Source organism: Pleurodeles waltl, chromosome 3_1, assembly GCF_031143425.1.
Source record: "Pleurodeles waltl isolate 20211129_DDA chromosome 3_1, aPleWal1.hap1.20221129, whole genome shotgun sequence".
NCBI classification, from domain to species: domain Eukaryota; kingdom Metazoa; phylum Chordata; class Amphibia; order Caudata; family Salamandridae; genus Pleurodeles; species Pleurodeles waltl.
Window position 1 is genome coordinate 978,930,908 of NC_090440.1, and position 13,019 is coordinate 978,943,926.

Sequence of the window (13,019 nt, forward strand, 5' to 3'; positions counted from 1 at the left end):
GCACACATTTAAATACTTGAGTTCAGGATGTGCACTGTACAATCATCTCTTATGTTTGATTTAATAGACTGCAAAATTGTTCCATCAATAATAAGAATCTAGGCCACATTTAGAGTTTACATATCTACTGACTTGCCTCTTAGAACACTAATGGCGTTGTTGGAAGACGAGCTATGAATGTTTTTAAAAACGATCACTTTTAATGCAGTGATATAGTAAGGTGAAACACTTTTGTATGTTAAATAAATACACTTTTTTGAACCTGGAAGAGATTGTACTGATTTTTACATTATGTTTGTTGCATAAATACATGCCAGACGTTTTCATGGCTTGGCTTGTGCACGTACTCTTAGAGCCAAGCCAGACCCATGGCTCGGCTCTGGCTGTGCTTGCCCTATTCTTTGCCTCCTCTGTTTGTGACTTGGGCTCAGTACATTAAGACGTGGAGAACTGCCTGCATGCACTGATTTGACTGCACTACCATAAAGGGTTTTTGTTGCAGACATAAAGAAGAGTGTGCGCAGTGAATATACATTTTAAATAAGTGATCCCAGGGCAAGGATTCCAATCCATTGTGATGTATGTGACCGTAGTTAGGAGTTTGTAGGGTTACACTACGAGGCCCAGGTGGGATGGGCAGTGGCATAGCTTCAGCAGGGGGCTCTGGGCTGTGACACACCTCAAATACATTCTTGGTTAGGTAAATGGGCCTCGGGGCCTCACTCAGGTCTGCTATTTCTGTGTCGGTTTTTCTTATCAATCTTATTTCATTAGGAGTTCCTATGATGTTTATTTTCTGGATCAGGATCGTTACTGTTTTTTTTTTATTCACAAACATTGGCTTGGAAAACTGTGCTAGTCTCAGGATTCCAGACATACTACTCACAATCGAACACCCAAAAAGTGATGGGATGAATGCTTGCAAGTGGTCTAACCAGTGGCAATTGCTCAGGGTAACTTCCAACCCATCATTTTTCACCCACTGTGCCACTCTAGACGGAGCCCTACTAATGCAACCTGCTCCTCATGGAACCAACCCATCCTGATCCTTGGTCATCGCACCCCCATTAGGAAAATTGAGATTCACTCCCGCTAACCCCCTCCCATAAAAATCACGGACTAGGTTACGCCCTTGGCTTCGGGGCATGTTCAGGCATCATGTCTGCATCTCTGTAGACTGAGTATACGCACATCCACATCCTAAAGAAGACTGCATGATTCTCTTTAGGTGAACTCATGCAGGCCCTTAAAGTCCCACGCTTGTGTGTGATTTAATACTGGGTAGTTTTTCGTTAATCTAGTCTGGGACGGTGGAATGCTTCAGGTTGCTCAAAGGCATTCGCCCCTCCCTGTAATTGTTTTTTTACTATTCACATTTTTGGCTCACATCGTACATTTTTCAGACAGAAGGGAAGCAGTGGAAACGGGTGACTGGATTAGAACATTCAAGTCACCTTTTCCCTGCATTTATCATGTTGTTTACCTAATCACACTTGATATTAATGCAGTTTACCAAGTGTTCCACAACTGAATTTGTGCAGGGTTTATGGCCTATTATGTAAACAGTGGGCAGCGGTTTCTGAAGACTAGGGTTATAATCTGTTTTTTTTTTGGTTATCACCTGCAAACCCTGGCTTGCCCCGTGCGCAGGGCCGGCTTTAGAGAGGTGCGACTGGTGCAGCCGCACTGGATGCTGACCTGGGAAAGGGGTGCTGACCTAAGGGGGGCGCTGTGTTTAGCAATAATTTACGATTGGAAAACACCTGCTGCAGTGCTCCTTGTGCCAGCTTTCAGGCAGCAGTAAAAATGCCAAGATAACTCTTATGATTAATGTTCCTGCTTGAGAGAGTGAGAGAGATCAGAGTTCTGTCTAGTGGCAGTTTTGAATCGCCATTAAGTAGCCAAGAGGGCTAATAGTCCTGCTGCAAAGAACGCATACAGTGCAGATCACAGATCTGTATTTTTTGTGGATAGCTGAGTGGATTACTGCTTTTGTCACAGAGGTCCTTTTGTTACCACAGTTCATGAGATATAACCTTAATACAGAACAGTGACTATTACACACTGTCGTCAAAGAGCTGCATGCATACTTCATAAAATGGGTTAGGATCCCCCCACACAACATTCTTTATCAATTCCTAATGTTGCTAAAAAGAGTTTAAGATGCTTTAAAACAATCCATACATATGGGAGAGTTGGGCTATGGAGAGATGAGGGGCACTTTTGCTTGGTGGTAGTGAGAAAATCTGATGGTGAGGTATTTTGGAGGGGGGGGCAGAAGTGATGGTTGCACATGGCGCCACCAGCACTGAAGCCGGCCCTGCCCGTGTGACCCCTGGCTCTGAGACCCCTGGCCTCAGGTGACAAAATCAGTGCCTGGAACACACGGTCGTCATAACACGGTGGTTGGAGCGTCACGTTCCTGGATTTTAGTCACTACTAGTGTATAAAAAGGATTATAATGAGAAGGCATATGACCCTATCTGGCAGCTACAGTGGGTGAAAAATGCTTTTAAATATAAGTTATGAGCGTGTTTGCAGGTGAAAAATGCTTTTAAATATAAGTTATGAGCGTGTTTGCAGGTGAGTGTGTTTATGTGAGAAAATGTGTGTATTTGGAAGCATGTGCATGCGAGTTAAAGTAAAGGTCAAATGGTATGTGATGTGGGTCCCTCTCCCAGGCAAATGCTCCTCATGTAACTTTATGTGCCAATTCCGACTGCACCTTAGAAACAGACTTAAAACAGAATATTGAAAGCTGGATACGCACAAACCTCACTTATCGAAACATGTTGGGATCATTAAGTACAGACATAAATTTGTTTATGCAAAACAAACTCCATGCTTCTGAATGAAAGTGTTGGGCTTTACGTGTGTATTGGCTTCTTTCGGTTTCCAGGGACGGACCCCAAGGAATTAGGGGGGCTGTGCTTGAAAGGCAGGTCCGGCCTCTGTGTGGGCGTGGCCGGATCCTGGCCCCGCCCCGCCGGCTGCTTCCCGGGCCGGATTTAATCTCATTGTGTGCGGACTGGAGGAAGCTGGGGAGCCGCAGCGAGTGTGAGGGGCACGGGGACCTGCTGAAGGACCCTGGGGAAGCATCAAGGGGCGCTCACCGGCCTAGCGCTCTCTCGGAGGCAGACTGCGCGTACCTAGCCCCGAGGTACACATCCAGAAGCACGTGAGCCTCGCTCAAACCTAGAGCGCACTGAAGACCAGCGCCAACTCGGAGCCAAACTCCGCTCGGGGGCAGCGCCGCTCAGAAGCAGACTGCGCCCCCTCAAAACAGAGCCCACCCAGGACTGCCCGCTGGGACCCGTATCACACGTACCACTGGCTTGGGCCCGGCAGCGGAGCCCACCGCCTCTTCATTGGTTCTGCGCTTCTTGGCACTTTAGAGGCAGTTCACCAGCGCTTGAAAGGTTCCGCGAAGAGGCTCTGATCGGTCGTGGAGGGGGAGAAGAGAGGTAAGGGGGCGTTGATGAAAGGAGGGGAGCGGCATGGCTGGAAAGGTGGAACCATTGCCGGAGATGAGAAAGAAGAGCTGGTGGAGGAAGAGTGGGACACAGGAGGGCGAGACCAAAGCATGTAAAGGGAGGAGGGCGAGGTGAGATAAAGAGGGGCATGGAAAGAGAGGACCGGAAAAGGGAAACGAAAAGGTGAAGTCATGGCAAAGGAAGAGCAAAGATGGGGGGGGTGGACAACTATGGAGAGAAAGGAGAGCGTGATTGTTGGGAATTCTTACCCCCCCAATCATACTGACCAATCTACGCCTCTGCCTACATTCGTTTTTGCCTATCCAGTTATTTTAAGAATGTTTGTGTTGCGCTGCCAAGGCACCTTTCAAGCGCTAAGCAGGCACCTTTCTAGCGCTAAGCAGTGGGAAGCAATGGTCTTGTGAAAGGTAACTTGCTGAGTCTAAGAAGCCAGGAATGACCCAAGGCGTTAGGACTTCAGGAACTCTGGGGTATCTGGTGGAGGTGGAGTAGAGAAGGTGGCCTTTCTTCCGCGGTGGTGTTGTCTTCTGAGTGTAGCGCCTTGGTACTAAAAGGAGCGCCTTTCGATCGTCTGCACCTCGGAGGTTGAATGGCCAGGAAGCGCATTGCTGATCCGGTGCCCGGCTGGCTGTGGAGGTCCAGCCTTGGGTATTTACCCGTGTGTGCAGTTGTGGATGCTGTGCGCACGGGATGTATATATACTCTCCTCTCAAGTCATTGCTAAAACTTCAAACTGTGCGTGATGTGGTATTGCCTGCTGGCTGTCAAGTACTGTAGCGGGCCCCACACCTCCTCTCCCAAAAGAGGGGTGATGAGATGAAAGGATTCCTGTCCGTGGGGGGGGGGGGGAGCTGCTACTGGGCGCGCCTTTTCTGCCCTGGTAACCGCAAACGTCCCACTCAAAAACAGTGCTGTCATTTATTGAAAGAAAACAACGGGCATCGAGCCACTTTGTAAAGTGCCATCAGTAATTCTACGTTACTGCAGTGTCCAAAGCGGTCATTTATTCTTAGCTGCTAAGTAGCCCAATGTGTCCTGCAACAGCTCACTATGTCTTGTTATTTTAGACAACAGTGCAGTTTATTTTTTGACATATAGTAGGGGGGCACTGAAATTATGTCATTTTGCGACCACAAGGTTGTCTACATGGTCATGGATTTGCCTCACAATCCATCATCTGCTACACAGACTGCGGTTTTCACGGATCAAAAGTAACTAAATGTGCAGAAACACGCGTTGCCGCACATTGAAGGCCATTCACAAAGGTTGACTGGTCCCCTTTCTATTGCTTATTTCTGTATTTGGGTGTCAGTGTCAGTAATGTGGTGAAACTTTTGCCCTGATAGTATTAACACATATACAAATTCTAAAATAATGAGACCATACTAACAATAAAAATGCGGTGTTTTGCCGCATATTTGAATTATTTTGCAACATAATTTAGTCAACCTTGCAGCATAATTTACTCCTCCCTTGCCATTTAATCCCAATTGACGTGCCTGTAGTTGTAATAATATAAATTTGGGCTCATAAATGCCATCACACTAAGTGGTGTTGGCTAAAATGTCAGAGCAGTCAGAAGGTACTGTATGTACATAACATGGGGCCATTTGACAGCTAAGTATGATGTGGGGGGAAAACCGGGAACAAACATACATTTTTGTCAAAACTTCCTGGTCGTGAATTTCGACGGGTTTGTTTTTGGGTTAAAGACAGAAGCAGCAAACTACAACGAACCACCCTTTTCTGCATCCCTATTCATTTTCTCTGATCCACAATTCCAGTGTTTTTTGGTGGCTTGCTTATTCCCGTTGGGCTGGGGAGGAAGGAAATCCCTTACATTTATGCAGAATTCCGTAAAATCTGCCCAGCGCAGGCCATTTGCAAAAAAAAAGTAGCAACTCTCTTTCGCACACGAAATTTCCCCCGTAGGTTGATGGCTCTTTTGCCTACAATAAATATTTATAAAGTAATGTAAAGGATGCATTGTAAGAAAAAAAAACATAAGCAAAATGTGTCTGTTGGATTGTCTTATAAAATGCCCCACTACCCCGCGATCTAATATGGACTATATGGCTTCTTTGCTAAGCCTGTATGAGGTGATAAGCTGCAAAACAGTAGGGCATATTAGTTTCCTCTGTGTTAATTAAAAAAGTGTACCCTGAAAGCCTACCAAACACTTTTGCTGGCTTGCAAAATGTATCATTTTATGTATTCTTTTAATCATGATAAAATGTTATTTTGGTTAAACGCGCGCAGAGGGCACACAGAACTAAAAGTTTGAACAACATTGGTCTAGGGCCTAGGCCAACAATGAGCCCTGATTTCAGAAGGACTTGCGATGGTCTGGCCCCGAGATGACCACACCAAGCCAGTGGCGTAGCCAGTGGAAGCCGCGCTCCTGCATCAAGCACCAGTGTCAAAGGAGGCGCACCCCTGTAAGTTGGCCACGGAGCCCCACGTGGTAGACGCGTGGCGCCCCTCGTAGTGGCATGCATTGGAGGAGAACGGGAAAGTTGCCAATGAGCTTTTTCAGGTTGTGTGCTACCTTCACTGGACCTGGGGAGAGGGCAGTGCAAATGCCTCTGAAGTGTGTTACTTCCCCGTCCATCACTCGTGTTTGTTGCTCTTCTGGCCTTGCTTTTCCAGTTTTAGCCTTACTTCTGTTTCTAGAGATGAAGGCACTGTCCTCGGCATCTCTTCGGTTTCTCACTCTTCGATCACCTGAGCCTAAGATGCTTTGACTCCAGGTTATCATTCATCTGGCTCATATGTTTGTCACACTTTTTTTTAATCTCCACAGGCCACGCCGCTGCTCTTTAAACCACTCATCCAGGCTTTCTTTGGGATTTAGCGTTTCTCGATCATTCTCCTCAGGTTAATTCTCCTTTTTGTCTCCTCTTTCTTTTTTCCCAGGTTGTCGCTCCTCCGTCCACCTTCCCAGCGTCTGCCTGTTTCTTCAGTTTATCCCTCTCCTCTGCCCACGCGCCCTTGGTGGAGATGCCCCTCTCGCACCGGGGCCCGTGGCTCCTCCTAGCGGCCCTTCTGTGCTCTTGGCCCCCGCTGCCTTCGCAGTCCTGCCCGGCCCCCTGTGAATGCTCCGAAGCCGCCCGGACCGTCAAGTGCGTGGGCAAAGAACTGAGCCAGATCCCCTCCGGGATCCCCGGATACACCCGCAACCTCTTCATCACCGGCAACCACATCCCCAGGCTGGGCCCGGGGGCCTTCCGAGGCCTCCCGCACCTGCTCACGCTGGGGCTGTCCGCAAACAGGTGAGGGGCGGCGCTGACGCAGGGTACGGGCCCGGGGTGTATGGGGGCGTGAGGGGGGGGGGGGGGGGTGTTGTGCAGGGGTTCGAGGAAGCATTCCCAATAGGCTGTGGTACAGGGAGGTTGTCAATACTGTAATCATATCATTATTGTCTTGTATAGCACACAACTACCCACACAGGGTGTCCCGGCGCTTTGACAGTAAGGTAGGGGAAAGCAGAATGAGACAAAATTAGAACATCCAAGTTTTCATATCTTTCTGAAAGATGAGCAGGGAGGAGCAGCTTCTCGGGGACTCGGGCGGGGTCCTCCACAGCTTGGGGCCCAAGTATGAGGAGTGCCCGCCCACGTGAGCCAGTTTGACTCTGGGAACCGTGCAAAGGCTGGTAAGGTGCCACCAGTTCTTGTAGGGACCACGGGCCAGTGCTTGACCTGTTTGTCCACTGAGAGCCAGTGAAGCTCATGAAGGAAATGCGACACCATTGAGTATTGTCCACTGCATTCAGGAATATGTGCCCCCAGACCACAGCTGTTGGTGAGCAGATAGCTGAGGGGTAGTGCTAAGAAGCCAGCTGGCTTCTTAGCAGCGTTAAAGTGAGGAAGGAGGAAAAAGCGAATAGCTTATAGAGTTATCCTCCATTACCAGGTTTAGTGGTTTCATTGCTGTGAACTTTTTGGAAACTGGGATTTCTGGGCTTTTCGAAATCCCGTGTGGTTAGTGGTTGTGCTTAGGTCGAACCAAGCACCCTCCAAAGCTGAGCGGCCTTATGGGAGGGTGATCTGCACCCTCAGCTTTTAGGAAAAGCTAGCCAAGGACATATGATCCAACACGTGACTGTGTGTCTGGGGACTCTGCAGAAAGGACCTGCAGGCTCCAATAGTGCATAGAGGTTTATGTATGAGTGAATTGTAATATGCTTGTGCAGTTAGAAGCAACCACTTCAGATTGTTGGTTTTCGGCTACTTAAGACCATTGGATGGTGTTTTGGGTAGTGTGACTGTGTAATCTTGGGTGCACGTGGAAGGTCAGGAATGGGGTTTTATTTAATAAGTACTGTAACACGGAGATGCCTTGAGTCCAGAATACATTGCATTGTGCTAATTTATTCTGTATCTGGGGCCAGGATTGTGTTGCCAGATGAATTGTTGGGTCCCAAATTTGTTTCAGATTTTGTAGGTGGTATAATTCAAACTTTCCCGGTGAGGGTCAGACTGTGTTGCACTTGCCTAGGGCTGCTTTTAGCTCCCAGCCAATCTTTGCAATATTATACATAACAGTACAGCGGGGGTTGTTGTATTCATTTATCCTGCTGCCCCATGTCACACTCCACTTTCCAAAGAAGAAAACAGAAGGCAGAGCCATTGAGATTTACATTGCCCACTTCAATCCCATTACATATTGACATTGTGGGCCCGATTCACAAAGACAAGTTAGTGGCCGAAAATGTATGCCAGTCAAGCACCCAGGAAAGGACACCTAGCATTTAATGCTGATAACCGTATGTCACAACTCTACAATTATGCAGTAGTAAACCCCATGCAAAGAGTGTGGAGTGGGTGAATCAAGCCTGAGCTACCTTCAGTTCGTGACTTTGCAGCAGTGGTGCTGGAATAGTTTTGAGAGTGGGAGTGCTGCCACCAGTGTTACATCAGTGAAGTCACAGGGATTGTGAAAAATACAAGCGTCACACAAACAAGTATAGCAAATGAGCCACACCAGTTTAGCAAGTGAGTGATAAGGGTGTGGTGTATAGAAGTCTGAGCAAATTGAAGCACAGATATATTACTAAAGCCTGATGGGGAAGCACCCCTTCATTTACAATTAGCACGTTTTCCTTTGAAATGGCAACAAAATTTGCACATACATGCAGTTTTACTGATAAAATGATATACTGCACAAATGATATGTGGAAATCAAGTTTCAGCAAATAATTTTAATTTGCACATCACCAATTAAAGTGTCTTAATTTGTTTTAGTTCTATTAAAATCTTTGTTTCTATCGCACTCCAGAATTATAAAAAAATATGCTTCATGTTTAAAAAAAACCCAGCAATTTGGCATAAGACATAGCCTGACATTTGACCTTTGTCTTTGAACACATAGCAAATGTGACAACCTAAAAATCAAAATATAAAGACATTTTTATAGCTCATTCACCTTCTGAACTCCAGTATGTTTATTTTGAGGGTGGAACTGCACCCCTTCTTCAAGTGCCTATGGTTTGTAGGCATTCACAAAGTCCTTTCTGACCCTTTTCCTATTTGGAAATTGTTGGAGATTTGCTTCATCAAAGTGTTGCCATAAATCCCCTTCCAGAGCAGGACGTGAATCAAACCCCCCCAAAAGTTTGTGGGGTGCAAGCGAAGGGGGTTCAGCTAAGAGGTTTCACAGCAAGAAAATATTTTTCCTGTGGATCGAAAAAAGGTTCAACTACAAATCCACCTTTCCCAGTGAGAAAATGTACTTTGTACAATTTACATTTTGCAACTAGTAAGATTGAAATATGTCACATAACCAAATTACCATGACATTGCCAATGGTATCAGCTTTCTAATACTGCTACTGTCAATGTTTGTGAATTCTAAAATGTAGTAAATCTGCACATATTCAAAGAGAACTTCTATGGGTACATATTTCTTACTTCTTTTTGTAGATCATTCACTGTTTATCCTTAAGTACCCGATCCAAAAACCGAGCAAGTTAAAACCTTTTCTTAGTGAAATGAAGATGGTGAGAAAAAGCAACACAGCCATAACATACTTGACTCATGACCCCTGGCCCACCCACCAAGCCAAGAATACATACCCACTACGGTAATGGAGAGGGCTGGCTCTGCGACATCTTGGCACTTGGTTTGAGGTAGTGTTGCAATTGGTTCCTGCACCGGATGTCGGCGGATGTCTGATGTGATGTGTGCGGAATCACCTCTTTCATATAAACTGACTAATAAATGGCCTTTGGCAGTAGCGCCATGATGTCTAAGTCTGATGTCTGAGAGCTTGGCCTGTCCCCGTGTGCTCCTTTTGTATTAACACTGTTTCTCTTCTGTCTTTCACTTCTCAGCCCATCCTTTTGTCTGTGGAGTACCCTTGGGATCCAACCTTTCACCCTGCTTTATTGATTCAACCTTTATGCTCCAATTATGTTCCGGTCACGTAGGCCCAGTCCTATATATTTAAACTTAAGGCAATCAAGGACAGGCTCTCTCGAACTTCGATCCCTGTACCCCTGGGCAGTGGTAATAGATCCGTTGCACATGGTCTCTGCCTGCTACAGCATATGCATTTTTGGACAGGAGAGAACGAAAGGAAGCTTTACTATTGGATTAAAAATACTAAATCCAGTGGTAATCATCAGATCCCACCCATAGATTTAGCATTCTATGGTTAACATCCCTTAAATTACCAACTTGATCCAGTTAAAGATGTTTTCAGTCGGATATTTCAGCAGGGCTCTGGGAGTCTTGGCTGTTCGTTTCCTACAGTATTGCTGGATAGCCTGGGCTCCGCGCCTTCTAACGGGATCTAGCTCAACACCACCGCCACAGCGGTTGCATTCTTTGGGTGTAGCAACTTATTCTTTAGGCCAGTTGAAAGAGAACCTTTCTCTGATGCTAATGGCGCCCAAAGAATATAAGTCCTGGTTCACCCACAAGTATGCTCCACATCAATTCAGAGCTATAATTCTGTACAAGTATTTCCCTTTATTACTTAGGCAGGGACTAAGATGTCAGCATTGTTGTCGTCCGCAGTCTCAAGACTGTATCCATGGTCCTTTTTTTAATAGGTCTAGCACAGAGACAGCTTTATCTTATTTTACAAGCCTCGTGTGATTAGAAACAGTGAATACATGCTTGAAAGCGTTAAAGAGATATGAGGCCACCCCTCTTCATCCAGTGGTCTGCACAAATGTTGTTCACATCACTAGTTTCCTAAGAAGAAGCCAGGCAAGAGGACTTCATTTCCTATCATCCATCTGCTCAGGAAGTGACATCGCTTCCAACCTTATCATTAGTTAAGTCACTTCCTCAGGATGTTTCATGGCCGGCCCTAGCAAAAAAGGGGGGTACGGGCAGGAACATTGCCTGTTTTAGCCTGTTAGGACTGTGAAGGGCACTGGGCCATACCCCTTCTTCCACTAAAACCTGCAAGGTAAAATATGATTGTGTGCCTCATCATGAACCCCAATACTATAAATCCCTCAAATTACATCAACATAAAACTCTCACATAGCATCCCCCACAACATATAAACCCAGACTCATGAATATTCCACTGACTAGTACTCACTCTAAAACTAAAGAAAACACTTTCCAACTTGTGCTCATGAAAGCTCGTTCTTCAGTACTCAGTGCACCCGATAGTGCAGACCTCACCACCTACCTAAGCTAGATTTCCACGTCATCACAGGAACATATTTTTCCACCACATCTTAGATGGCCTTCTTAACCACAGGCTACAGTAGCCGAAGTGTGGACTGTACACATTAGAAGGGAAGAAGCCTCTCTGTGATCCAGAAGTTTGTGGTGCTGCACCTTAGGCAAGCAACACTCAACTCCATTGTGCTTCTGACTTGCCACATCTCACTCTCTGCAACTCAGACTGCCGCCTTCCATCTCATCTACAAATCTCCCAGGCGTATAAGTGATTCACAGATCTAGTCGCCTCCAACACACATCACCACAATCCTCTTGGGTGATTTCAGTCTTGTAGATATATATATGTTCACTGAAAATACCAAAGGTTGCAGGGATGTTATAGTTAGGTTCTCAATTTACTTGTAAAAAAATACAGAAATTCACTTGTTGTAGTTAGATTTATCTACAGCAACTATAACTCGTGCCCTAAGGTACCTATAACTCGTGCCCCCACCATGCACAGATTTCTGATCAATAATTTTACTGCAGATGTAAACAGTAACCGTATCAAAGATGTCATGGGTGCTGTAATTCATGGGTTAATTAGCAGTGCACGCCGAGGGCCCGAGTTATAGTTACCATAGGGCACAAGTTATAGTTACTTTAGATAACCGTAACAGGTGATTTTCTATGGTTGTGTACAAGGAAATTCAGAACCTAACAATAACGTCCCTGTAACCTCTTCCTTTTTTTTTTTTTTTTTTTTTTTTAGTGAATTTTTAATGTTTTTTAAAATTCTATTTTGTAACCTTTGCTTTTTTTCAGTGAATTTCTTTGTTTTTTAAAAATGTGAAGTAATTTTCATTACTATACGGTAATCCAACCACCGCCAGGACATGAAGCCAACCCCTATAACAACCCAACCCCACACTGTGCACGGTCTCTAGGGTTGCATGGGGAGGGGGCATTGCCCCCCCCCATCCCCCCTCACATCAATGTTAAAAGTTTACCTTGGACACCAAACTCGCCCTCAAAGAATGCATTGGCAAAAACAGCCAGTCTTGTGCCAGCTCTCTTTTTTTCTGAAGAAAGTGAAAGCGCTTCTTCCAGAAAGCAACTTCAGTCAAGCTCTTGTATTCTTTAGTCTGGATGGTGGTAACTAACGCCTGGCTCCATGGCCTCCTAGACTCCCTTGTGGGCCCCCACTTAGGGCACCCTGCACACTTGTCATGTAGGACAAGAAGAAATATTATCACATCACCTCTGGCCTGATAGGTAATGCCCCGTTAACCTGATACCCTGCAAGGTGGTACTGGCCTTTTGGTCACTCTGGCATTTTCCCAGTCGGTTACAGGCCATGGGGCTGCTTCCAGCACTAGGAGGGCTGTCGTAACCCAGTCATAAAACCCCCAAGGGCCCCATTCGGTTCCCAAGATTCTGCCATTTGTGGCTGATTTGAATATTTTTGCCAGCCTGGTTTTTGGATTCCATTCTGGCCTGACCTGTATGTAACAGGCTGAGACACAGCTGTTGCAAACATAGATCCTGACACCTGCTTCTGAGTGCCCTACAGTCCAGTGCCCATGCCTTCACCTCCCCACAGTCCGAGCATTGCTGCTTTATCAATCTGCGTGGCGGCGACAGCGTCCCCACACACCAGCAGCAGCCACTGATTCATTTAATTGGTTCTGCCACGTAGCTGGCAGTTTCCCTCCAGACGTCTAAAGTAGGCACAGGGACCTGAGGGAGGGGTTAAAAAGAGCATCTGCCAGTTTTGTGGATGTCCTCCTACTACTCTCATATCAATGATGCCCTTAGTCAGGAAAATGAATCCTTTGAGCCTCTGGGAACACAGGGCTTCCCGAAGAAGAATTCCCTATGTGATTTATTTATTTGGAT

The 13,019-nt window shown here is 46.0% G+C and overlaps 1 protein-coding gene across 1 annotated transcript in view; it reads left to right on the forward strand.

The window, feature by feature from the left end:
- Positions 1–2,992: 2,992 nt before the first annotated feature.
- LOC138284869 (trophoblast glycoprotein-like) overlaps positions 2,993–13,019 on the forward strand; it is a 28,344-nt gene continuing 18,317 nt past the window's right edge. The window contains exons 1-2 of the mRNA XM_069224092.1: positions 2,993–3,464; positions 6,411–6,766. Of these exons, the coding sequence (XP_069080193.1) occupies positions 6,495–6,766 (272 nt within the window). The 5' untranslated portion in view covers positions 2,993–3,464; positions 6,411–6,494. The remainder of the gene's footprint in view (positions 3,465–6,410; positions 6,767–13,019) is intronic.